At 46.0% G+C, this 23797-nt stretch overlaps 1 protein-coding gene across 3 annotated transcripts in view; it reads right to left on the reverse strand.

Moving 5' to 3' along the window:
* Nucleotides 1–521: 521 nt before the first annotated feature.
* The window catches only part of CD164 (CD164 molecule), a 56750-nt gene continuing 33474 nt past the window's right edge, over nucleotides 522–23797 (reverse strand). For all 3 annotated transcript variants that reach the window (XM_063917101.1, XM_063917100.1, XM_063917103.1), the window contains exons 5-7: nucleotides 17537–17587; nucleotides 3761–3820; nucleotides 522–2818 (exon numbers count right to left, since the gene is read on the reverse strand). In XM_063917101.1, coding sequence (XP_063773171.1) covers nucleotides 2652–2818; nucleotides 3761–3820; nucleotides 17537–17587 — 278 coding nt within the window. In that variant the 3' untranslated portion in view covers nucleotides 522–2651. The remainder of the gene's footprint in view (nucleotides 2819–3760; nucleotides 3821–17536; nucleotides 17588–23797) is intronic.

The following is a 23797-nucleotide window of genomic DNA, read 5'->3' on the forward strand; positions in this document are numbered from 1 at the left end:
TCATTTAATACAATATTTTTAATAACTGTGTATTAAACAAAGTTTGTGTACATTGAGCCATCAAAAAACAAAGGTTTCACTATCTCACTCTCACTCAAAAAATTCCGTATTTCGGAATATTCCGTATTTCGGAATATATGGATATGGGATACTCAACCTGTATGTATATGTATATATATATATATATATATATATATATATATATATATATATATATATATATATATATTTTTTTTTTTTTTTATTTATTTTATTTATTTATTAGTTTTTCTTCTTTGGCCTTTTATTTGTAATTAAAATCATTTTAGACAAGTTTAAATACATGTTGTTCACCTAATTCACTCATAAAAAACCTCAGACAATTTTGGGGAAATTTTTTTTTTCCAGTAAAGTGGCTAATGACGCACACAATAATCACAAGCCATTTGTTTAGGGAACAGTAGTAGACACTGTCAATATATCAGATGACCTTTAAGATTGCTTTTTTTTCTTCTTCTCGTACAGCAAAAACATTACATCCATTTCAGGACCAAAGGCATATTTATTTATTTTACTTGTTCACTTTAAACGTTAAGAGTCTGCAAAGCATAGCAGTTTTATGCAAGAATGGAGCTGCACATACTCTACAAACAAAGTGACATGTCAGTATCTGTCCTGTCTGAATATATGATGGCATACTGTTGGCAAGAATGTCATAGTGCTATCCACATTAAAACTATAGATCGCACATCAACTGGTTTCATCAGAGGCCGGGAATTCCCTGATCAGCAGTCGCAGGTACAACTGGTACATAACAAAATGCTCATCTCCATTCATGCAACGCAAGTATTTCATAGTACATTCCACATACAATTCTGTACACTGTAGATTACTTACTGCCCGCCCTGTTCACTTTTGGTATTTAATCCCTACCCAGACTGCAGGCAATAGTAATCTAAGAACAGTTTCTATTCGATTGGGCTGTACTTGAAGAGGTTTTAAACACTTTTATTTTTATTTAAATAAAGTCACAACGAATCAGAAAAGGAAAATGGCAATAACCATCTTCCCAGGACTGACATATTGCGGAGTGTAGCGTACAAGCTCAGGATCGCTATACCAATTTGATCATGTCTTGGATGGGAGCTGAGAACACAATTAATGTGAACTACTAAGGCACTTAGAATTTGCTACTTTTTCTTATGGGTGCAACATCTTGCTTTGTAGTGCATTTAACATATTGGTTGTTCAAGAAGAAAAAGAAAAAATAATACAGTTTTTGGAGTGTTGAATTCACTTTAAAAAAAACCTTTAGATAGCCATTACTGGTGTTTAATATATTCTGCACAGGGGGCAGTTTCCTGATTATCAGCCTCTTAATCGGATTCTTTTAGGTTTTAGTGTCATTTCAGTTTATTGCTAAACCCAATACTTAGAAAAGCGCAGCCTATGGCAGATCTGGACATTTACATCCCCCTTTAGTACACGCCTCATTCATCGTCTACCAATCTACACCAAGGGTGTACACGTTGTGTGTGTGCGTGCCTGCGTAGTATATCAAATATCAATGATTCGTATGGGCATTGCAGCTCATTCATTACGGGGGAAAACCTTACTGGCATCAGACAAGCATAATCCCCACTGCCTTCCATACCCCTATCAGCATACAGAACGTTTCAGATTTTTTGGTTTATAGCTTTCACTATTATCTTGAGCCATAGAAAGTTAATTGTAGCAAAAATCTGAACACATAAACCAAGTGTGTTATTGCCAACTCCTTCAAATGCAGAAATACAATGGTCAGAGAATAAAATATATACCTGTATCCACAACTAAAAGATTTGTTAACAACTCATTTGCTTAGAGAATTATATTCAGTTAATCAACTTCATACAATTAAATTATGTCCTGGAAACAGAAAAAAATGACTTTGGACAATGATTCATTGTGGGGGGGTGGGCGGGTTTAACAAGGAAAAGTATTTGGTTAATTACAAAAAAAAAAAAAACTTTAAGGCAACCAATGTAATATTAAAATTAACTGAATAAACACTAATTATATTTTCAGTTTCTTTAAGGCACAATTCTCCCAACCTCATCTTCTTTTTAGGAATAAGGTGCACTTAAGAAGATGCTGAAAGGAAATAACTGGCTTTGGAAAATCAACTTTTTGATTTGTTTTATAATCAATTTTTAGGTAAAAGACACACCAATAGATTTGAAAAGGGACATAAAAATATATTTCAGCTAAGCCATAATTTATGTAGTACCTGGAGACTATACTGCCCCAACATCACTTACCTAAGCAGTTTGTCAATTAGCTCAATCACCTAAAGCCACGTTCTATAGGGCCTCAACTCTATATAGTGCACCTTACATGAAACTACTCTATTTCTCAGAAGTACCCTGAAAACATTTGTTCCCTTCAAGATCTGGTGTAATGAAGGCAGCAGGGTTAAAGCAGTCTCAAGTATTCTAGTAAGCAGATGGGATGCATGCAATCCACAGCATTATAGAGCTGTAATAACTTCCTTTTTGTCTGTTATGGCACAAATCTGGTTTCATCCAATTTGTAGAGGGGAAGAAAAAGACTTTCTGCTCCTCTCCCATGAAAAATCTTCAAGTTTATGTTTGGGTAGAGCGATGTTGGCAAACAGTCCGGAGCAATAGCTCTTAAAGAGTATGGTAATTCCGGTCCTTGGCCTTGCAGAACTTGTACAAGAAGAATACCACTGCTTGAATACCCAACACAAGGACTACTCCTCCAATGAAGCTTGCAGCATCAAATGTATTTTTTTTCGGAGACGACGTTGGAGTCACAGCTGTTGTGTTTGAAGGGGCTGGATAAGAACAGAGGAAAGAAATGTAAACACACTACCTTTCAAATGTGGAAACACAGACCCCACTCCAAGAATGCAGACTACCGCTCACATAAAAGATCCAAGCCTAATTTGTTTTGCACACAACCCTTAGATTTGTAGAATTACAAGACAGTGGACCTAATTTAGACCTGATCGCAGCAGCAAATTTGTTAGCTAATGGCCAAAACCATGTGCACTGCAGGTGTGGCAGATATAACATGTGCAGAGAGAGTTAGATTTGGGTGGGTTATTTTGTTTCTGTGCAGGATAAATACTGGCTGCTTTATTTTTATACTGCAATTTAGATTTCAGTTTGAACACACCACACCCAAATCTAACTTTCTCTGCACGTTATGTTATATCTGACAACCCCCCCCCCCCCATGCAGTGCATATGGTTTTGTCCCTGCGATCAACTCTGAATTAGGCCCATGATGCAATGTACAAAATTCAGATCATTTAGAAAATGCTTGTGCCAGGTTACAAAAAACACTACACTGGTTTCTTAAAGATTTCCATGTTAAATAAGGACTTGACAAACCATTCACTGTATTAGCACTTTCATATTTGACTTTATGACCTCTCTTACCCTCTTACCTTTTTTGGTAGCAGGACAGACCCTGTAAAGAGAGAATTCTCTAATGGAAAGATTTGGGTCAAGCCACTACTGCTGTGGAGAGAGGTCCTATCTATAAAAAGTGTACCACTACAGTGCTTAATAGAGCATATGGCTGGCCACCCTTACCACAGAATGATCATAGAAGAAAATGGGATTTTGTACATTTTATACTTATATAGTTGAATACCCTTTTAAAAAAGGTACACACACACACACACACAATAAAAAAGCTACAAAGAATTTAAAGAGGACAAAACACACACACGCTTCACACAGAAACACAAATGTTTGCCAAAGACTTACAAGTAAAACTATTCGTAGTGGATGATGCAGGAGTTATAGTGGTGGCGTTGATTGCTGTAGCTAGGAGGAAGAAGATACAAAAGCAGACAAACAAAAATCAGAACCCTCCTGCCAACTTGCTTAGGGGCCTGTTCATGATCACTTAATGGCCCGTTACAGAAGTGGAAATGCTATTGTACAGTGTCTACATGTACAAAACCTAATTAAACAGAAAAGAGCCCACCTGCAAGATGCTATATTTAGTAAAGTCTCCTAACCCAACAATATCTTTACTACACTTTTTACGAGGGCACTATGCTAAAGAGATAAATACACCTTTATAATTTTATTTATCTGCAATGGGCATTAAAAGGCCCAAAGGACCCATTTTGTTTGGTTTCATAAGAAGTCGTTAGGAGAAAACAAGATTTATGGCAAGAACTTACAGTTGTTAAATCTCTTTCTGCGAGGTGCACTGGGCTCCACAAGGATTAACATCAGGGTGTAGAGTAGAATCTTGATCCGAGGCACCAACAGCCTCAAAGCTTTGACTGTTCCCAAGATGCACAGCACTGCCTCCTCTATAACCCCACCTCCGTGCACAGGAACTCAGTTTCGTTAACCAGCCCAATGCAGTAGCAGGTATTAGAGACGACAACCGCTCGTAGCCAATCACACCACACACTCACCACAGGAGAGGGTGTCAGTGGCTATGCCACACCAACCCAAAGAAGCTAAGTGCGTCAGGGTGGGCGCCTTGTGAAGCCCAGTGTACCTCGCAGTAAGAGATTTAACTACGGTAAGTTCTTACCATAAATCTCGTTTTCTGCTGGGGGGTACACTGGGCTCCACAAGGATTAACATCAGGGATGTCCTAAAGCAGTACCTTATGGGAGTGGACGCACTGTAGCAGGCACAAGAACCCGGCGTCCAAAGGAAGCATCCTGGGAGGCGGAAGTATCGAAGGCATAGAACCTTATGAACGTGTTCACTGAGGATCACGTAGCAGCCTTGAACAATTGTTCAAGGGTCGCACCACGGTGGGCCTCCCAAGAAGGTCCAACCAACCGAGTAGAATGGGCTTTAATGGTAGCAGGAGCTGGACGACCAGCCTGTACATAAGCATGTGCAATCACCATTCTAATCCATCTGGCCAGGGTCTGCTTGGAAGCAGGCGCGCCACGTTTGTGAAAACTAAACCGTACAAAAAAAGAATCAGATTTCCTAATGGAGGATGTTCTTTTCACATACATACGGCGAGCCCGTACCACATCCAAAGATCGTTCTTTGGAAGACAACTCAGGAGAATTAAAAGGCCAGAACCACAATCTCTTGGTTAAGGTGGAAGGAAGACACCACCTTGGGTAAATAACCCGGTCGCGTACTAAGAACCGCCCGGTCACGGTGAAAAAACTCAAATGGGGGGACTTACAGGATAAGGAACCAAAGTCCGAGACCCTTCTAGCTGAAGCGATAGCCAGCAAAAATAAAACGTTAAAGGGAGAGCCACTTAAGGTCCGCAGAGGCAAGAGGTTCAAACGGAGACTCTTGCAAGGCCTCCAGAACCACCGACAGATCCCAAGGGGCCACAGGCGGTACATAAGGAGGCCGAATTCGCAACACGCCCTGAGTGAATGTATGAACATAAGGTAGGGCAGCAATCTTTCTCTGAAACCAAACTGACAAGGCAGAAATGTGAACCTTGAGGGAGGCCAGACGAAGGCCTAAGTCCAGGCCCTGTTGCAGGAAGGCCAACTGTTCGGCCGTGCTAAACTTGAAAACGTCATGATTGTGAGACGCACACCAAGTAAAGTAAGCATTCCAGACCCTATGGTAAATCTGAGCAGAAGCCGGCTTACGGGCCTTCAACATAGTTTGAACGACCGCCTCAGAAAAACCCTTGGCCCTCAGGACGGAAGCTTCAAGAGCCATGCCGTCAAAGCCAGACGGGCCAAGTCCTGGTAAACACACGGGGCCTGACCGAGGAGATCTGGTCGTTGTGGAAGTAGAAGGGGACGATCCAACGAGAGGCCCTGTAGATCGGAGAACCAGTGCCCCCTGGGCCACGCTGGAGCGACCAGAAGCAGGTTTCCTCCTTCTTGCTTGAACTTCCATATTACTCTGGGCAGGAGTGACACTGGAGGGAACACATACGGCAGCCGAAAGTTCCATGGGATTGAGAGAGCATCCACGAACGCTGCTTGAGGATCCCTTGTCCTTGCTCCGAAGACCGGAACCTTGTGATTGTGTCGAGACGCCATCAGGTCCACATCTGGAAGGCCCCACTTGTCCACGAGAAGTTGAAACACCTCTGGATGGAGACTCCATTCTCCGGTGTGTACGTCCTGACGACTGAGAAAGTCCGCTTCCCAGTTTAGGACCCCCGGAATAAACACTGCGGATATGGCTGGCAGGTGGCGTTCTGACCACTGAAGAATCCGTAATACTTCCCTCATTGTCTTCAAAAGTTCTTCTTTTATTCTGAAATAAGCTCTAATATGGGCTACAATGGCAGCCCTCCTGTTGGTTGCCTGCTTACTGCATGGCACCAACTTACAAACTGAGCTCCTGTGCACGGAGGCGGGGTTGTAGAGGAGGCAGCGCTGTGCATCTTGGGAACAGTCAAAGCTTTGAGCCGGTTGGTGCCTCGGATCAAGATTCTACTCTACACCCCGATGTTAATCCTTGTGGAGCCCAGTGTACCCCGCAGCAGAAATACTGTTATCAACGGTAAGTTTTACTATAAGTCCACAGGATAACATTGGGATATGATGACGCGACAGCTGATTTGCACCAAACGGTCAAAGCTTTCAGCCTCCCAGCATGCTACGGGCCCGTCCATATATCCCCGCCTCCTGGCTCAGGCAAATCAGTTGTTTTTCCAAAGCTCAAGGCAGTAGCATCACAGAGAGCCCTAATCAGGCGAGAAGAACAAACATGCACACCCTTCCATACTAGAAGGAAGAGGTTAGTGAGTGAAAGGATCCTCAAATCAGGTGCGTCAGGGTGGGATCCCTGTGGATCCTATGGACTTAGGAGAAAATAAGAATTTACTTACCGATAATTCTATTTCTCAAAGTCCGTAGTGGATGCTGGGGACTCCGTAAGGACCATGGGGAACAGCGGCTCCGCAGGAGACTGGGCACATCTAAAGAAAGCTTTAGGACTATCTGGTGTGCACTGGCTCCTCCCCCTATGACCCTCCTCCAAGCCTCAGTTAGGATACTGTGCCCGGACGAGCGTACACAATAAGGAAGGATTTTGAATCCCGGGTAAGACTCATACCAGCCACACCAATCACACCGTATAACCTGTGATCTGAACCCAGTTAACAGCATGATAACAGAGGAGCCTCTGAAAGATGTCTCACAACAATAATAACCCGATTTTTGTAACAATAACTATATAGTTGCAGACAATCCGCACTTGGGATGGGCGCCCAGCATCCACTACGGACTATGAGAAATAGAATTATCGGTAAGTAAATTCTTATTTTCTCTAACGTCCTAAGTGGATGCTGGGGACTCCGTAAGGACCATGGGGATTATACCAAAGCTCCCAAACGGGCGGGAGAGTGCGGATGACTCTGCAGCACCAAATGAGAGAACTCCAGGTCCTCCTCAGCCAGGATATCAATTTTGTAGAATTTTACAAACGTATTTGCTCCTGACCAAGTAGCTGCTCGGCAAAGTTGTAAAGCCGAGACCCCTCGGGCAGCCGCCCAAGATGAGCCCACCTTCCTTGTGGAGTGGGCATTTACAGATTTTTGGCTGTGGCAGGCCCACAGAATGTGCAAGCTGAATTGTACTACAAATCCAACGAGCAATAGTCTGCTTAGAAGCAGGAGCACCCAGCTTGTTGGGTGCATACAGGATAAACAGCGAGTCAGATTTCCTGACTCCAGCTGTCCTGGAAACATATACTTTCAGGGCCCTGACAACGTCTAGCAACTTGGAGTCCTCCAAGTCCCTAGTAGCCGCAGGCACCACAAATAGGTTGGTTCAGGTGAAACGCTGAAACCACCTTAGGGAGAAACTGAGGACGAGTCCTCAATTCCGCCCTGTCCGAATGGAAAATCAGATAAGGGCTTTTTCAGGATAAAGCCGCCAATTCTGACACGCGCCTGGCCCAGGCCAGGGCCAACAGCATGACCACTTTCCATGTGAGATATTTTAACTCCACAGATTTAAGTGGTTCAAACCAATGTGACTTTTGGAACCCAAAACTACATTGAGATCCCAAAGTGCCACTGGAGGCACAAAAGGAGGCTGTATATGCAGTACCCCTTTTACAAACGTCTGAACTTCAGGGACTGAAGCTAGTTCTTTTTGGAAGAAAATTGACAGGGCCGAAATTTGAACCTTAATGGACCCCAATTTTAGGCCCATAGACACTCCTGTTTGCAGGAAATGTAGGAATCGACACAGTTGAAATTCCTCCGTCGGGCCTTACTGGCCTCGCACCACGCAACATATTTTCGCCACATGCGGTGATAATGTTTTGCGGTTACATCCTTCCTGGCTTTTATCAGGATAGGGATGACTTCATCCGGAATGCCTTTTTCCTTCAGGATCCAGCGTTCAACCGCCATGCCGTCAAACGCAGCCGCGGTAAGTCTTGGAACAGACAGGGTCCTTGCTGGAGCAGGTCCCTTCTTAGAGGTAGAGGCCACGGATCCTCCGTGAGCATCTCTTGAAGTTCCGGTTACCAAGTCCTTCTTGGCCAATCCGGAACCACGAATATAGTGCTTACTCCTCTCCATCTTATCAATCTCAGTACCTTGGGTATGAGAGGCAGAGGAGGGAACACATACCCTGACTGGTACACCCACGGTGTTACCAGAGCGTCTACAGCTTATTGCCTGAGGGTCCCTGGACCTGGCGCAATACCTGTCGAGTTTTTAATCATGTGGAAGACTTCTGGGTGAAGTCCCCACTCTCCCGGGTGGAGGTCGTGCTGAGGAAGTCTGCTTCCCAGTTGTCCACTCCCGGAATGAATACTGCGGACAGTGCTATCACATGATTTTCCGCCCAGCGAAGAATCCTTGCAGCTTCTGCCATTGCCCTCCTGCTTCTTGTGCCACCCTGTCTGTTTACGTGGGTGACTGCCGTGATGTTGTCCGACTGGATCAACACCGGCTGACCTTGAAGCAGAGGTCTTGCTAAGCTTAGAGCATTGTAAATGTCCTTTAGCTTCAGGATATTTATGTGAAGTGATGTCTCCAGGCTTGACCATAAGCCCTGGATATTCCTTCCCTGTGTGACTGCTCTCCAGCCTCGCAGGCTGGCATCCGTGGTCACCAGGACCCAGTCCTGAATGCCTAATCTGCGGCCCTCTAGAAGATGAGCACTCTGCAACCACCACAGGAGGGACACCCTTGTCCTTGGTGACAGGGTTATCCGCTGATGCATCTGAAGATGCGACCCGGACCATTTGTCCAGCAGGTCCCACTGGAAAGTTCTTGCGTGGAATCTGCCGAATGGGATTGCTTCGTAGGAAGCCACCATTTTACCCAGAACCCTTGTGCATTGATGCACTGAGACTTGGCTCGGTTTTAGGAGGTTCCTGACTAGCTCGGATAACTCCCTGGCTTTCTCCTCCGGGAGAAACACCTTTTTCTGGACTGTGTCCAGGATCATCCCTAGGAACAGAAGACACGTCGTCGGAACCAGCTGCGATTTTGGAATATTGAGAATCCAATCGTGCTGCCGCAACACTACCTGAGATAGTGCTACACCGACCTCCAACTGTTCCCTGGATCTTACCCTTATCAGGGATTTGTCCAAGTTAGGGATAACTAAAATTCCCTTCCTTCGAAGGAATATCATCATTTCGGCCATTACCTTGGTAAAGACCCGGGGTGCCGTGGACCATCCATACGGCAGCGTCTGAACTGATAGCGACAGTTCTGTACCATAAACCTGAGGTACCCTTGGTGAGAAGGGTAAATTTTGACATGAAGGTAAGCATCCCTGATGTCCCGAGACATCATGTAGTCCCCTTCTTCCAGGTTCGCAATCACTGCTCTGAGTGACTCAATCTTGAATTTGAACCTCTGTATGTAAGTGTTCAAAGATTTTAGATTTAGAATCGGTCTCACCGAGCCGTCCAGCTTCGGTACCACAACAGTGTGGAATAATACCCCGTTCCCTGTTGCAGGAGGGGTATCTTGATGATCACCTGCTGGGAATACAGCTTGTGAATGGCTTCCAAAACTGTCTCCCTGTCAGAAGGAGACATCGGTAAAGCCGACTTTAGGAAACGGCGAGAGGGAGACGTCTCGAATTCTAATTTGTACCCCTGAGATATCACCTGAAGGATCCAGGGGTCTACTTGCGAGTGAGCCCACTGCGCGCTAAAATTAATTGAGACGGGCCCCCCACCGTGCCTGATTCTGCTTGTAAAGCCCCAGCGTATACTGAGGGCTTGGCAGAGGCGGGAGAGGGTTTCTGTTCCTGGGAACTGGCTGATTTCTGCAGCCTTTTTCCTCTCCCTCTGTCACGGGGCAGAAATGAGGAACCTTTTGCCCGCTTGTCCACGAAAAGACTGCGCCTGATAATACGGCGTCTTCTCATGTTGAGAGGCGACCTGGGGTACAAACGTGGATTTCCCAGCTGTTGCCGTGGCCACCAGGTCTGAAAGACCGACCCCAAATAACTCCTCCCCTTAATAAAGCAATACTTCCAAATGCCGTTTGGAATACGCATCACCTGACGTGTCCATAACCCTCTACTGGTAGAAATGGACAACGCACTTAGACTTGATGCCAGTCGGCAAATATTCCGCTATGCATCACGCATATATAGAAATGCATCTTTTAAATGCTCTATAGGCAAAAATATACTGTCCCTATCTAGGGTATCAATATTTTCAGTCAGGGATCCGACCACGCCAACCCAGCACTGCACATCCAGGCTGAGGCGATTGCTGGTCGCAGTATAACACCAGTATGTGTGTAAATACCTTTTAGGATACCCTCCTGCTTTCTATCAGCAGGATCCTTAAGGGCGGCCATCTCAGGCGAGGGTAGAGCCCTTACAAGCGTGTGAGCGCTTTATCCACCCTAGGGGGTGTTTCCCAACGCACCCTAACCTCTGGCGGGAAAGGATATAATGCCAATAACATTTTAGAAATTATCAGTTGTTATCAGGGGAAACCCACGCATCATCACACACCTCATTTGATTTCTCAGATTCAGGAAAACTACAGGTAGTTTTTCCTCACCGAACATAATACCCCTTTTTGGTGGTACTCGTATTATCAGAAATGTGTAAAACATTTTTCATTGCCTCAATCATGTAACTTGTGGCCCTACTGGAAGTCACATTTGTCTCTTCACCGTCGACACTGACTCGTATCCGTGTCAGCGTTTATATCTGCCATCTGAGGTAACGGGCGCTTTAGAGCCCCTGACTGCCTATGAGACGTCTGGACAGGCACAAGCTGAGTAGCCGGCTGTCTCATGTCAACCACTGTCTTTTATACAGAGCTGACACTGTCACGTAATTTCTTCCAACAGTTCATCCACTCAGGTGTCGACCCCCTAGGGGGTGACATCACTATTACAGGCAATCTGCTCCGTCTCCACATTATTTTTCTCCTCATACATGTCGACACAAAAGTACCGACATACAGCACACACACAGGGAATGCTCTGATAGAGGACAGGACCCCACTAGCCCTTTGGGGAGACAGAGGGAGAGTTTGCTAGCACACACCAGAGCGCTATATATATACAGGGATAACCTTATATAAGTGTTTTTCCCCTTATAGCTGCTGTATAGTTAATACTGCGCCTAATTAGTGCCCCCCTCTCTTTTTTAACCCCTTTCTGTAGTGTAGTGACTGCAGGGGAGAGACAGGGAGCTTCCCTCCAACTGAGCTGTGAGGGAAAATGGCGCCAGTGTGCTGAGGAGATAGGCTCCGCCCCTTTCTCGGCGTCCTTATCATCCGTTTTCTTGTATGTTTGGCAGGGGTTAAATGCATCCATATAGCCCAGGAGTTATATGTGATGCATTTATTTTAGCCATAAAAGGTTTTCTAACGATTTATTGCGTCTCAGGGCGCTGCCCCCCCAGCGCCCTGCACCCTCAGTGACCGGAGTGTGAAGTGTGCTGAGAGCAATGGCGCACAGCTGCGGTGCTGTGCGCCTACCTTTATCTGAAGACAGGAGATAAGGCCGCCGATAAGGGGGCGGAGCCTATCTCCCGTTTTTCTATGTATTCTGGCAGGGGTTAAATGCATCCATATAGCCCAGGAGCTATATGTGATGCATTTTTTTTGCCATCCAAGGTGTTTTTATTGCGTCTCAGGGCGCCCCCCCCCCCAGCGCCCTGCACCCTCAGTGACCGAAGTGTGAAGTGTGCTGAGAGCAATGGCGCACAGCTGCAGTGCTGTGCGCTACCTTGTTGAAGACAGGACGTCTTCTGCCGCCGATTTTCCGGACCTCTTCTGCCTTCTGGCTCTGTAAGGGGGCCGGCGGCGCGGCTCTGGGACCCATCCAAGCTGGGCCTGTGATCGTCCCTCTGGAGCTAATGTCCAGTAGCCTAAGAAGCCCAATCCACTCTGCACGCAGGTGAGTTCGCTTCTTCTCCCCTTAGTCCCTCGATGCAGTGAGCCTGTTGCCAGCAGGTCTCACTGAAAATAAAAAACCTAAACTAAAACTTTCACTAAGAAGCTCAGGAGAGCCCCTAGTGTGCACCCTTCTCGTTCGGGCACAGAGATCTAACTGAGGCTTGGAGGAGGGTCATAGGGGAAGGAGCCAGTGCACACCAGATAGTCCTAAAGCTTTCTTTAGATGTGCCCAGTCTCCTGCGGAGCCGCTATTCCCCATGGTCCTCACGGAGTCCCCAGCATCCACTTAGGACGTTCGAGAAATAACATCATCAACGGTAAGTTCTTACCATAACGAATATTTCTCCGGCAGGGTCCACAGGTTATCCACAGGATAACATTGGGATGTCCCAAAGCAATAAAGTGGCGGGTACGCTCCTGATTGGACAGGAGAATCCTTCGCCCAAATTCAGTGTCCTAAGAGGCAAAAGGTTATCAAAAGCATAATAATGTCTAATGAATGTGTTAATGGAAGACCATTACATATCTGTTCTGCTGAAGCACCACGTTGTGCTGCCCATGACTGACCTACCTTACGAGTAGAAGGAGCAGAGACATTAGCCGGAACAGGGAGATTAGCTTGAGAATATGCTTCTGAAATCGTCCTCCGAAGCCACCTCGCCAGTGCCTGCTTATCAGCAGGCCGTCCTCTTGTGAAAACCATAGAGAACGAAGAGAGTGTTGGTCTTTCCGACGGCACTGGTACGATCCACATAGATCCTTAAGGCACGGACTACGTCCAACGAGGCATCTCCTGCAGAAAGGTCTGGACCCTGGAAGGCCGGGACTACAATTTCTTCGTTAAGGTGGAATTTAGACTCTACCTTAGGAAGATACCCAGATTTGGTTCTAAGAACTGCTCTATCTGGATTAAAAAAAAAAAAATTCGGAAATGGAGGACGAAATAACAATGACCCTAAATCTCAAACTCTTCTAGCTGAAGCAATGGCCAGTAGAAAGAGAACTTTAACGGTCAACCATTTAAGATTTATTAAGTGGTTCAAATGGAGCAACCTGAAGAGCCTTTAGGACTAAACTTAAATCCAAAAGGCACTGTAGGAGGAACAAAAGGAGGCCGAATGTGCGGCATTCCCTGGAAAAAAGTGCGCACATCCTGTAGGTTAGCAATTTTCTTTTGGAACCATACAGTCAATGCTGACACTTGCACTGTCAAGGTAGCCACCCGTAAACCTTTATCCATTCCTGCCTGAAGCAATGCTAAGACCCTGGAAACTCTGGAAATTTGACCCTAGGTCTTTCAATCACTGCACCATTGAATATAGGCTTGCCATATTCAGTGATAAATGCGAACTGAGGAAGGTTTCCTTGCTCTTCGCATAGTTTGAATTACCTGTTGTGAGAATCCTCTTGCTTTCAGGATGGAAGTCTCAAGAGCCACGTTGTCCAAGGCAATCAATCCAGGTGTTTGTGATAACAAGGACCTTGAGACAGTAGATCTGGACGTTGAGGGAGTAGGCATGGAGCAATCATCGACATCCTCTGCAGATCTGTGTACCAGTACTTCTTGGTCCACTGCCCCTGGAAGCAACTCCTTCCTGACACCACTCCCCAGGTCTGAAGGCTGGCATCCATTGTCAGAATTTCCCAATCTGATATCCAAAAGGGTCTCCCTTGGTACAGATGAGATCATTAGCCTGGTGGCTGCAGACATCCCCTTACTTCCAGAGGAAGGACCATATTCTGTGTTTTTATGGTCTGATAAAAACCATTCCACTTGGCAAGGATCAGACGTTGCAGAGGCCTTGAGTGAAACTGAGCATACTCCAACATGTCGAATGTTGACAACATCAATACCTTTTGACTGTGTAGCAGCTCCCAAATCCTTGACTGAACTTTTGATAATTTGTTCAAAAGGTAAAGTTACTCTCTGAAGACTCCAATCCAACACAGTCCCCAAGTGAGTCATCCGTTGTGACGGAACCAGAGACGACTTTGCCCAATTTATGAGCCAACCGTGTTTCTGTTGTCTGTTGCAGAGGACACAGAAGCAATTTCTGAGATAGTGCCAGGATTAATAGGTCGTTGAGTTATGGAAAAATTCTTATCCCCTGCAGCCAGAGATAAGCTGCCATTACCATCATAATCTTGGTAAATACTCTGGGGGCTGTGGCCAGTCCAAATGGAAGAGCCTGGAACTGAAAATGCGGTTGGAGGATAGTAAACCTAGCGTTGATGGGACGGTGCTATAGGAACATGTGAGTAAGCATCCTGGCTATCCAGGGATACCATAAAATTCCCCAGCTCCATGGCCAAAACGATGGAGCGTAAAGTCTCCATATGAAAACGAGGCACCCAAATGTACTTGTTCAGCACTTTGAGATTGAGTATGGACCAGAACGACCCATTTGGCTTCTGTACTAGAAACAGGTTGGAATAAAAATCCTGTCCTTGTTGTGCAGGAGAAACTGGGATGATTAATCCTGACTGAAGCAATTTCTAAATTGCCTCTTGTAAAGCCTTCGTTTCCACTGAAGAAGGGCTGGTACAAAAAATCCTTTGAGGAGGGTATTTCTTGAAAACAAACGCATAACCGTGAGATACCGCTTCTTGCACCCAGGTATCTGTGGTAGACTGCTGCCAGATCTGTGCAAACTGAAGACGTCGGCCTCCCACTTGGTGTCCCCCAGGTGGAGGCGCGCACTATCAAGCTGATGGCATCTTCTGATTTGGAAGCCGGACCTGGTAGCCCAATGCTTTTTTGTCTTACCAGACTTGTTGTATTGGGACTATTTGCCATCACCCTTTCTTATTGCTTTTCCTTGAGACCAAAAAGCTCAAAATCTAGGCTTGAATGTGTGTGTGGAAGGAAACTTCACTTTCTTGGAGTCTGCTTCTGACTCCAAAATACTGTTTAATTCTTTACCAAAATGAATGTCTCCAGTAAAAGGCAAAGACTCCAGAACCTTTCTAGGATTCTGAGTCAACTTTCCATGTACGTAGCCAAACTGCTCTGTGAGCTGCTACTGCTGAAGTTGATGCCTGAGAGACAATTGTACCCATATCCAAGGCAGTAATGTAGATTGTCGCACCAATCAAATGACATGTGTATCTACTTCGGGAGCCACCTCCCTTTTTAAACAGTCCCCAGCCGAAAGAGGATAATTGGAATTCTAAACTTCTTACTGGGCGTAACCTAAGCCTCTTCCATAATCTCTGTCAGCTGTTCTGACCCAGGAAACTCAGTCTTAACTGTTTTGGAACGTTTAAAGACAGGTGCCTTAGATTTTAACACAGGCTCTGCTGCCTCCTCTAAGGATAGAATGGCTTTCATTGCACTAATTAGCTCAGATATGTCCACTGAGCCGAGACTCCGAGTGTGATGAGCCCTCATCCTCAGATGAATCCTCACCTGAAACATGTGTAGACTGTGAAGATGTTGTTTCATGTCTATGTGATTTACCACCGGCCTTTCAGCCTGTTTTTGTTGAGCAGCTGCTGTTTCCCCTGCTAGATGTAATAAATCCCAGGTGGAATGCTGCATGTAAGGGTTAATAGTGTAGCCTATCCCTGGTACAGAAGCTCAACTATACTGAATAATGCCTGCAAAAGTAGCCCTTGCACCTTTGTCTGCCTTGGATTTTTCAAGGACGTTGGTGAAAGCTAAAACAATTTGCACACAAACCATTCTGAACCAGATCCTGAAAGGTTAACTCAGCTTTGCATGACAAACATGGCATGAGTGTTGGTGCTGCTGTGAGTGTATTTTCCTTACCCTTACCGCTCTTAGACATGATAAATAATCACACACCTGTACAGTGTTACTACACAATTTGTGACTAATCACTTAAAATTTTGTTAAAGTGACGTACAATCCGACCCTACCCTGCTTTGCACCAGCATTGAGGATCGGAATACACAAAAAAAACTGACAGTATTATAGTAAACTCAGCAATCACACTAGCAGTCACAGGTTATACATTAGTATAATAAGCAATACGAGCACATAATCCACTACAAAATACATTTCAAGTATGTAGGAGAACATATTACTGCATTACCTTAAACAGGAGTTAAACGTATTCAGTCGCACAGCCAAAGAAACAGCAGCAATATATATCAGACTCGTATGCATCAGGCACTTATACAACTATTTGTACTCAAAGGTAGACAGAGATTTAGTGATGGATCAGCCAGCTCAGGAGAGTAGAATACAGGGAGACTTCACCCCGCTTCCAGGATCGATAAAATGCTGAGTGGACCCAGACGCTAATAGTGTACACATTCGCCCTGTGAACCTACAGTGAACACAGACGCCCAAGTGAACACTGACGCACTAGTCACGCAGCCGCCTATGCTGTGACTGGGTCCTTTTAGATACACAGCAACTCAGATGGAAGCGGGAACTCGGGAGGAAACTGGTCATGAACAGGGGGGAGGGATGACCAAGGGAGCGTCTTACTCCCCACTGCTGACTTCAACACTAGGGATCACGGCCTCATACTATCCCCCGGGAGTCTATGATCCCTAGTGCCTAGCCTGGTGCACCCTAGGTGGCAGCCGTATCAGTGACTGTTTGGTAGTCTCCTCCCAAAATAGTGCGGCTGTGTCCATGTTCCCCCTCTAAGCAGAACCGATGCTTCACCTTCTCCCCATGCTCCGGCCACAGCCTTTTAACGTCTGCTGGACTTGCTAGTACATCAGACACAGACGCCCACCGAAACAGCACTGTACTCGTGGGTAAGCATTGTCGCGACCCAGCAGGGAGTTGTTGGAGTGACCCTTTCCAAGGTACGCGTAAGACGCTTTTTAGAAAGATCGCTCAATAAATAGTAAGACTATAAAAATAAAATAAAAAATAAAAAGCTTACAGCTGCTAAAAAACGAGCAGCCCTCTTGACCATGGTGCGGCTCCTGCCGCACCAGACAAAAAAAAATTGATTTGCCTGAGCCAGGAATACAAGGACGGGCCCGTTGCATGCTGGGAGGCCAAAAGCTTTGACAGTTTGGTGCAAATCCGCTGTCGCATCATCATATCCCAATGCTATCCTGTGGATAACCTGTGGACCCTGCCGGATAAATGTTTATTAGGTACCTGCTATACCAGTCATTGCACCTACAGGGGCTGCACATCTGCAGTTCCCTCCTCACATCCTGCCCCACCGCCTTTTAAAAAACGCACACAATAGTATATACTATAATTTGTGAGTAAGTAGCATGACTTACCAGAGGTTGAGGTAGACGCAGGAACAGTAGACGTATGGTTTGTTGTGTTGGCTAGAGTGAGAAAACAAAATTATTAGGGATGGCACTACATCTGCATATTGTTTCTTTGAATACTGTAGTAATGTAAGCAATTCTGATAACCCATGGATGGTTTTAAAAATACAGTATTAAGTATGCCAGGAAGGTTTAGGGTTAGGCTGCAGGAGGGGAAGGTTATGGATAGGGTTAGTTTAGTTTGTTGTACCTGTCGGCATTTTGGCAGATGGGATGCCACTATCCGTATTCTGACCGCCAGCATCCCATACCCAACCCGTTCCACCTTTTAACATAATAAAATCACATAGAAGCAGATCAAAGAGGGTCTTGCAGCTGGACCCCCACTGATCCAGATGCGGCCTTCTAAATTATCCAGGCATCTCTGGCCACTTATCTATGGGTTTATTCATGTAGGAGCCTCCTATGAAATTCCTAAACAACATTCATCTAGGTAGTAGGATAAATGTACAATTAGAAGAAAAATAAGAATTTAATCACCGGTAATTCTATTTCTCGTAGTCCGTAGTGGATGCTGGGAACTCCGTAAGGACCATGGGGAATAGCGGGCTCCGAAGGAGACTGGGCACTCTAAGAAAGAATTAGGACTACCTGGTGTGCACTGGCTCCTCCCTCTATGCCCCTCCTCCAGACCTCAGTTAGGGAAACCGTGCCCGGAAGAGCCGACACAATAAGGAAGGGATTTGGAATCCCGGGTAAGACACATACCAGCCACACCAATCACACCGTACAATCGTGATACTATATCCAGTTAACAGTATGAACAACAACTGAGCCTCACGAACAGATGGCTCATAACAATAACCCTTTAGTTAGGCAATTACTATATACAAGTTTTGCAGACAATCCGCACTTGGGATGGGCGCCCAGCATCCACTACGGACTACGAGAAATAGAATTACCGGTGAGTAAATTCTTATTTTCTCTGACGTCCTAGTGGATGCTGGGAACTCCGTAAGGACCATGGGGATTATACCAAAGCTCCCAAACGGGCGGGAGAGTGCGGATGACTCTGCAGCACCGAATGAGAGAACTCAAGGTCCTCCTCAGCCAGGGTATCAAACTTGTAGAATTTTGCAAATGTGTTTGAACCCGACCAAGTAGCAGCTCGGCAAAGTTGTAAAGCCGAGACCCCTCGGGCAGCCGCCCAAGAAGAGCCCACTTTCCTCGTGGAATGGGCTTTTACAGATTTAGGATGCGGCAGTCCAGCCGCAGAATGTGCAAGTTGAATCGTGCTACAGATCCAGCGAGCAATAGTCTGCTTAGAAGCAGGAGCACCCAGCTTGTTGGGTGCATACAGGATAAATAGCGAGTCAGTTTTCCTGACTCCAGCCATCCTGGAAACATATTTTCAGGGCCCTGACTACGTCCAGTAACTTGGAATCCTCCAAGTCCCGAGTAGCCGCAGGCACCACAATAGGTTGGTTCACATGAAAAGCTGAAACCACCTTAGGAAGGAATTGGGAACGAGTCCTCAATTCCGCCCTATCCATATGAAAAATCAGATAAGGGCTTTTTCAAGACAAAGCCGCCAATTCTGACACACGCCTGGCCGACGCCAAGGCCAACAGCATGACCACTTTACACGTGAGGTATTTTAGCTCCACGGTTTTAAGTGGCTCAAACCAATGCGACTTTTAGGAAATCCAACACCACGTTGAGATCCCACGGTGCCACTGGAGGCACAAAAGGGGGGTGAATATACAGCACTCCTTTTACAAAAGTCTGAACTTCAGGCAGTGAAGCCAGTTCTTTTTGGAAGAAAATCGACAGAGCCGAGATCTGGACCTTAATGGAACCCAATTTTAGGCCCATAGTCACTCCTGACTGTAGGAAGTGCAGAAATCGACAGAGCTGAAATTCCTCCGTTGGGGCCTTCCTGGCCTCACACCAAGCAACATATTTTCGCCATATGCGGTGATAATGTCTTACGGTCACATCTTTCCTAGCTTTAATCAGCGTAGGACTGACTTCCTCCGGAATGCCCTTTTCTTTTAGGATCCGGTGTTCAACCGACAGGCCATGGGTCCTCTGAGATAATTTCTTGAAGTTCTGGATATAAAGCTCTTCTTGGCCAATCCGGAACCACAAGTATAGTTCTTACTCCTCTCCTTCTTATTATTCTCAGTACCTTGGGTATGAGAGGCAGAGGAGGGAACACATAAACCGACTGGTACACCCACGGTGTCACTAGAGCGTCCACAGCTATCGCCTGAGGGTCCCTTGACCTGGCGCAATATCTTTTTAGCTTTTTGTTGAGGCGGGACGCCATCATGTCCACCTGTGGCCTTTCCCAACGGTGTACAATCATTTGGAAGACTTCTGGATGAAGTCCCCACTCTCCCGGGTGGAGGTCGTGCCTGCTGAGGAAGTCTGCTTCCCAGTTGTCCACTCCCGGAATGAACACTGCTGACAGTGCTAACACATGATTTTCCGCCCATCGGAGAATCCTTGTGGCTTCTGCCATCGCCATCCTGCTTCTTGTGCCGCCCTGACGGTTTACATGGGCGACCGCCGTGATGTTGTCTGACTGGATCAGCACCGGCTGGTGTTGAAGCAGGGGTCTTGCCTGACTTAGGGCATTGTAAATGGCCCTTAGTTCCAGAATATTTATGTGTAGGGAAGTCTCCTGGCTTGACCATAGTCCTTGGAAGTTTCTTCCCTGTGTGACTGCCCCCCAGCCTCGAAGGCTGGCATCCGTGGTCACCAGGACCCAGTCCTGTATTCCGAATCCGCGGCCCTCTAGAAGATGAGCACTCTGCAGCCACCACAACAGCGACACCCTGGTCCTTGGAGACAGGGTTATCAGCCGATGCATCTGAAGATGCGATCCGGACCACTTGTCCAACAGATCCCACTGAAAGATCCTTGCATGGAACCTTCCGAATGGAATTGCTTCGTAAGAAGCTACCATCTTTTCCCAGGACTCGCGTGCAGTGGTGCACCGACACCTGTTTTGGTTTTAGGAGGTCTCTGACTAGAGATGACAATTCCTTGGCCTTCTCCTCCGGGAGAAACACTTTTTTCAGTTCTGTGTCCAGAACCATCCCCAGGAACAGTAGACGCGTTGTAGGAACTAGCTGCGACTTTGGAATATTCAGGATCCAGCCGTGCTGTTGTAGCACTTCCCGTGATAGTGCTACTCCGATCAACAACTGCTCCCTGGACCTCGCCTTTATAAGGAGATCGTCCAATTACGGGATAATTATAACTCCCTTTTTTCGAAGGAGTATCATAATTTCGGCCATTACCTTGGTAAATACCCTCGGTGCCGTGGACAGACCAAGCGGCAACGTCTGGAATTGGTAATGACAGTCCTGTACCAGAAATCTGAAGTACTCCTGGTGAGGAGGGTAAATGGGGACATGCAGGTAAGCATCCTTGATGTCCAGTGATACCATGTAATCCCCTTCGTCCAGGCTTGCAATAACCGCCCTGAGCGATTCCATTTTGAACTTGAACCTTCTTATATAAGTGTTCAAGGATTTCAAATTTAAAATGGGTCTCACCGAACCGTCCGGTTTCGGTACCACAAACATTGTGGAATAGTAACCCCGTCCCTGTTGAAGGAGGGGTACTTTGGTTATCACCTGCTGGGAGTACAGCTTGTGAATCGCCTCCAGCACCGCCTCCCTGTCTGGGGGAGTAGTTGGCAAGGCTGATTTGAGGAAACGGCGAGGGGGAGACGTCTCAAATTCCAGCTTGTACCCCTGAGATACCACTTGTAGAATCCAGGGATCCACCCGTGAGCGAACCCACTGGTCGCTGAAGTTCCGGAGACGGCCCCCCACCGCACCTGGCTCCACCTGTGGAACCCCAGCGTCATGCAGTGGACTTAGAGGAAGCGGGAGAGGACTTTTGTTCCTGGGAACTTGCTGTTTGGTGCAGCTTTTTCCCCCTACCTCTGCCTCTGGGCAGAAAGGACGCGCCTTTAACCCGCTTGCCTTTCTGGGGCCGAAAGGACTGTACCTGATAATACGGTGCTTTCTTTGGCTGTGAGGGAACATGGGGTAAAAATGTCGACTTCCCAGCCGTCGCTGTGGAAACGAGGTCCGAGAGACCATCCCCAAACAATTCCTCACCCTTGTAAGGCAAAACCTCCATGTGCCTTTTAGAATCAGCATCACCTGTCCACTGCCGAGTCCATAATACTCTCCTGGCAGAAATGGACATTGCATTTATTCTAAATGCCAGTTGGCAAATATCCCTCTGTGCATCTCTCATGTATAAGACTACGTCTTTAATATGCTCTACAGTTAGCAATATAGTGTCCCTGTCAAGGGTATCAATGTTATCAGACAGGGAATCTGACCACGCAGCTGCAGCACTGCACATCCATGCTGAAGCAATAGCCGGTTTCAGTATAATACCGGAGTGTGTATATACAGACTTCAGGATAGCCTCCTGCTTTCTATCCGCAGGCTCCTTTAGGGCGGCCGTATCCGGAGACGGTAGTGCCACCTTCTTTGACAAGCGTGTGAGCGCTTTATCCACCCTAGGGGATGTCTCCCAACGTATCCTATCCTCTGGTGGGAAAGGGTACGCCCTTAGTAACTTTTTGGAAATTACCAGTTTCTTATCGGGGGAAACCCACGCTTCATCACACACTTCATTTAATTCTTCAGAAGGGGGAAAAACCACAGGTTGCTTTTTCTCCCCAAACATAATACCCTTTTTTGTGGTACCAGGGTTAATGTCAGAAATGTGCAACACATTTTTCATTTCCGTAATCATGTAACGGATGGCCCTATTGGAATGTACACTAGTCTCATCGTCGTCGACACTGGAGTCAGTATCCGTGTCGACATCTGTGTCTGCCATCTAAGGTAGCGGGCGTTTTTGAGCCCCTGATGGCTTTTGAGACGCCTGGGCAGGCATGGACTGAGAAGCCGGCTGTCCCACATCTGCTATGTCATCAAACCTCTTATGTAAGGAGTTGACACTGTCACGTAATTCCTTCCACATATCCATCCATTCAGGTGTCGACCCCGCAGGGGGTGACATCACATTTACCGGCACCTGCTCCGCCTCCACATAAGCCTCCTCATCAAACATGTCGACACAGCCGTACCGACACACCGCACACACACAGGGAATGCTCTGACTGAGGACAGGACCCCACAAAGTCCTTTGGGGAGACAGAGAGAGAGAGTATGCCAGCACACACCACAGCGCTATAAATCACAGGGATGTACACTATAATGAGTGATTTTACCCTATAGCAGCTATATATATATATATATATATATACACCCCTTGATGAAGTCTTAAGGACGAAACGCGTTGGGTGTACCTCTACTGACTCTCCATCTCTAAAGATAAGCACTACTCTCTTATCTCTAAAATATATACATCAATTTTTTATTATAGGTTTTAGATTAATGAATTTTTTATCCTGGGTTCTAGCTAAATTGCACATAGCCACTCAGTCATTTTGATCTTTTTTGTACCTTGTAATTTTTACAAAAAATTTTTTTTAGGCTTTTATTCTCCGTATACTTTTTATCCAGCATCATGTCTTAAATTGTATAAATAAATATTGTGTTTTTTTATATATATACCGTATCATAATATTCTTCATTTTTTATTAATATATTAGACACTGATAGTCGCAGATACCCCTATCCCCCCCTTTCCAAAATAAATATTTATTATATATATATATATATATATATATATATATATATATATATATATATATATATATATATATATATATATATATAGTATTTGCGCCTAAATTTAGTGCCCCCCCTCTCTTTTTTACCCTATTTAGCCTGGAAACTGCAGGGGAGAGCCTGGGGAGCGTCCTTCCAGCGGAGCTGTGAGAGGAAATGGCGCCAGTGTGCTGAGGGAGATAGCCCCGCCCCCTTCACGGCGGACTTCTCCCGCTTTTTTTATGGATATATGGCAGGGGATTTTACACATATATCAGGATTTTGGTACTTACCGATAAATCCCTTTCTCCGATTCCACAGGGGCCACTGGAGCGTAGTTACAATGGGGAATAGTAGGCAGTAATTGGGAGCTGGCACTTTAAACAAAATTCTAACCCTGTGGCTAGCTCCTCCCCTACTATCTCCCCTCCAAGCCAGTCTACGTAAAACTGTGCCCAAGGAGAGCTGTAATAGAGAAACCTATAAAGGTAGAGGAGGTTATTGACGTCTACTGAACCAGGATAATCCAAACTAACCCTGGAATCGAACC

Source organism: Pseudophryne corroboree, chromosome 4, assembly GCF_028390025.1.
Source record: "Pseudophryne corroboree isolate aPseCor3 chromosome 4, aPseCor3.hap2, whole genome shotgun sequence".
In the NCBI taxonomy this organism is placed as follows: Eukaryota; Metazoa; Chordata; class Amphibia; order Anura; family Myobatrachidae; genus Pseudophryne; species Pseudophryne corroboree.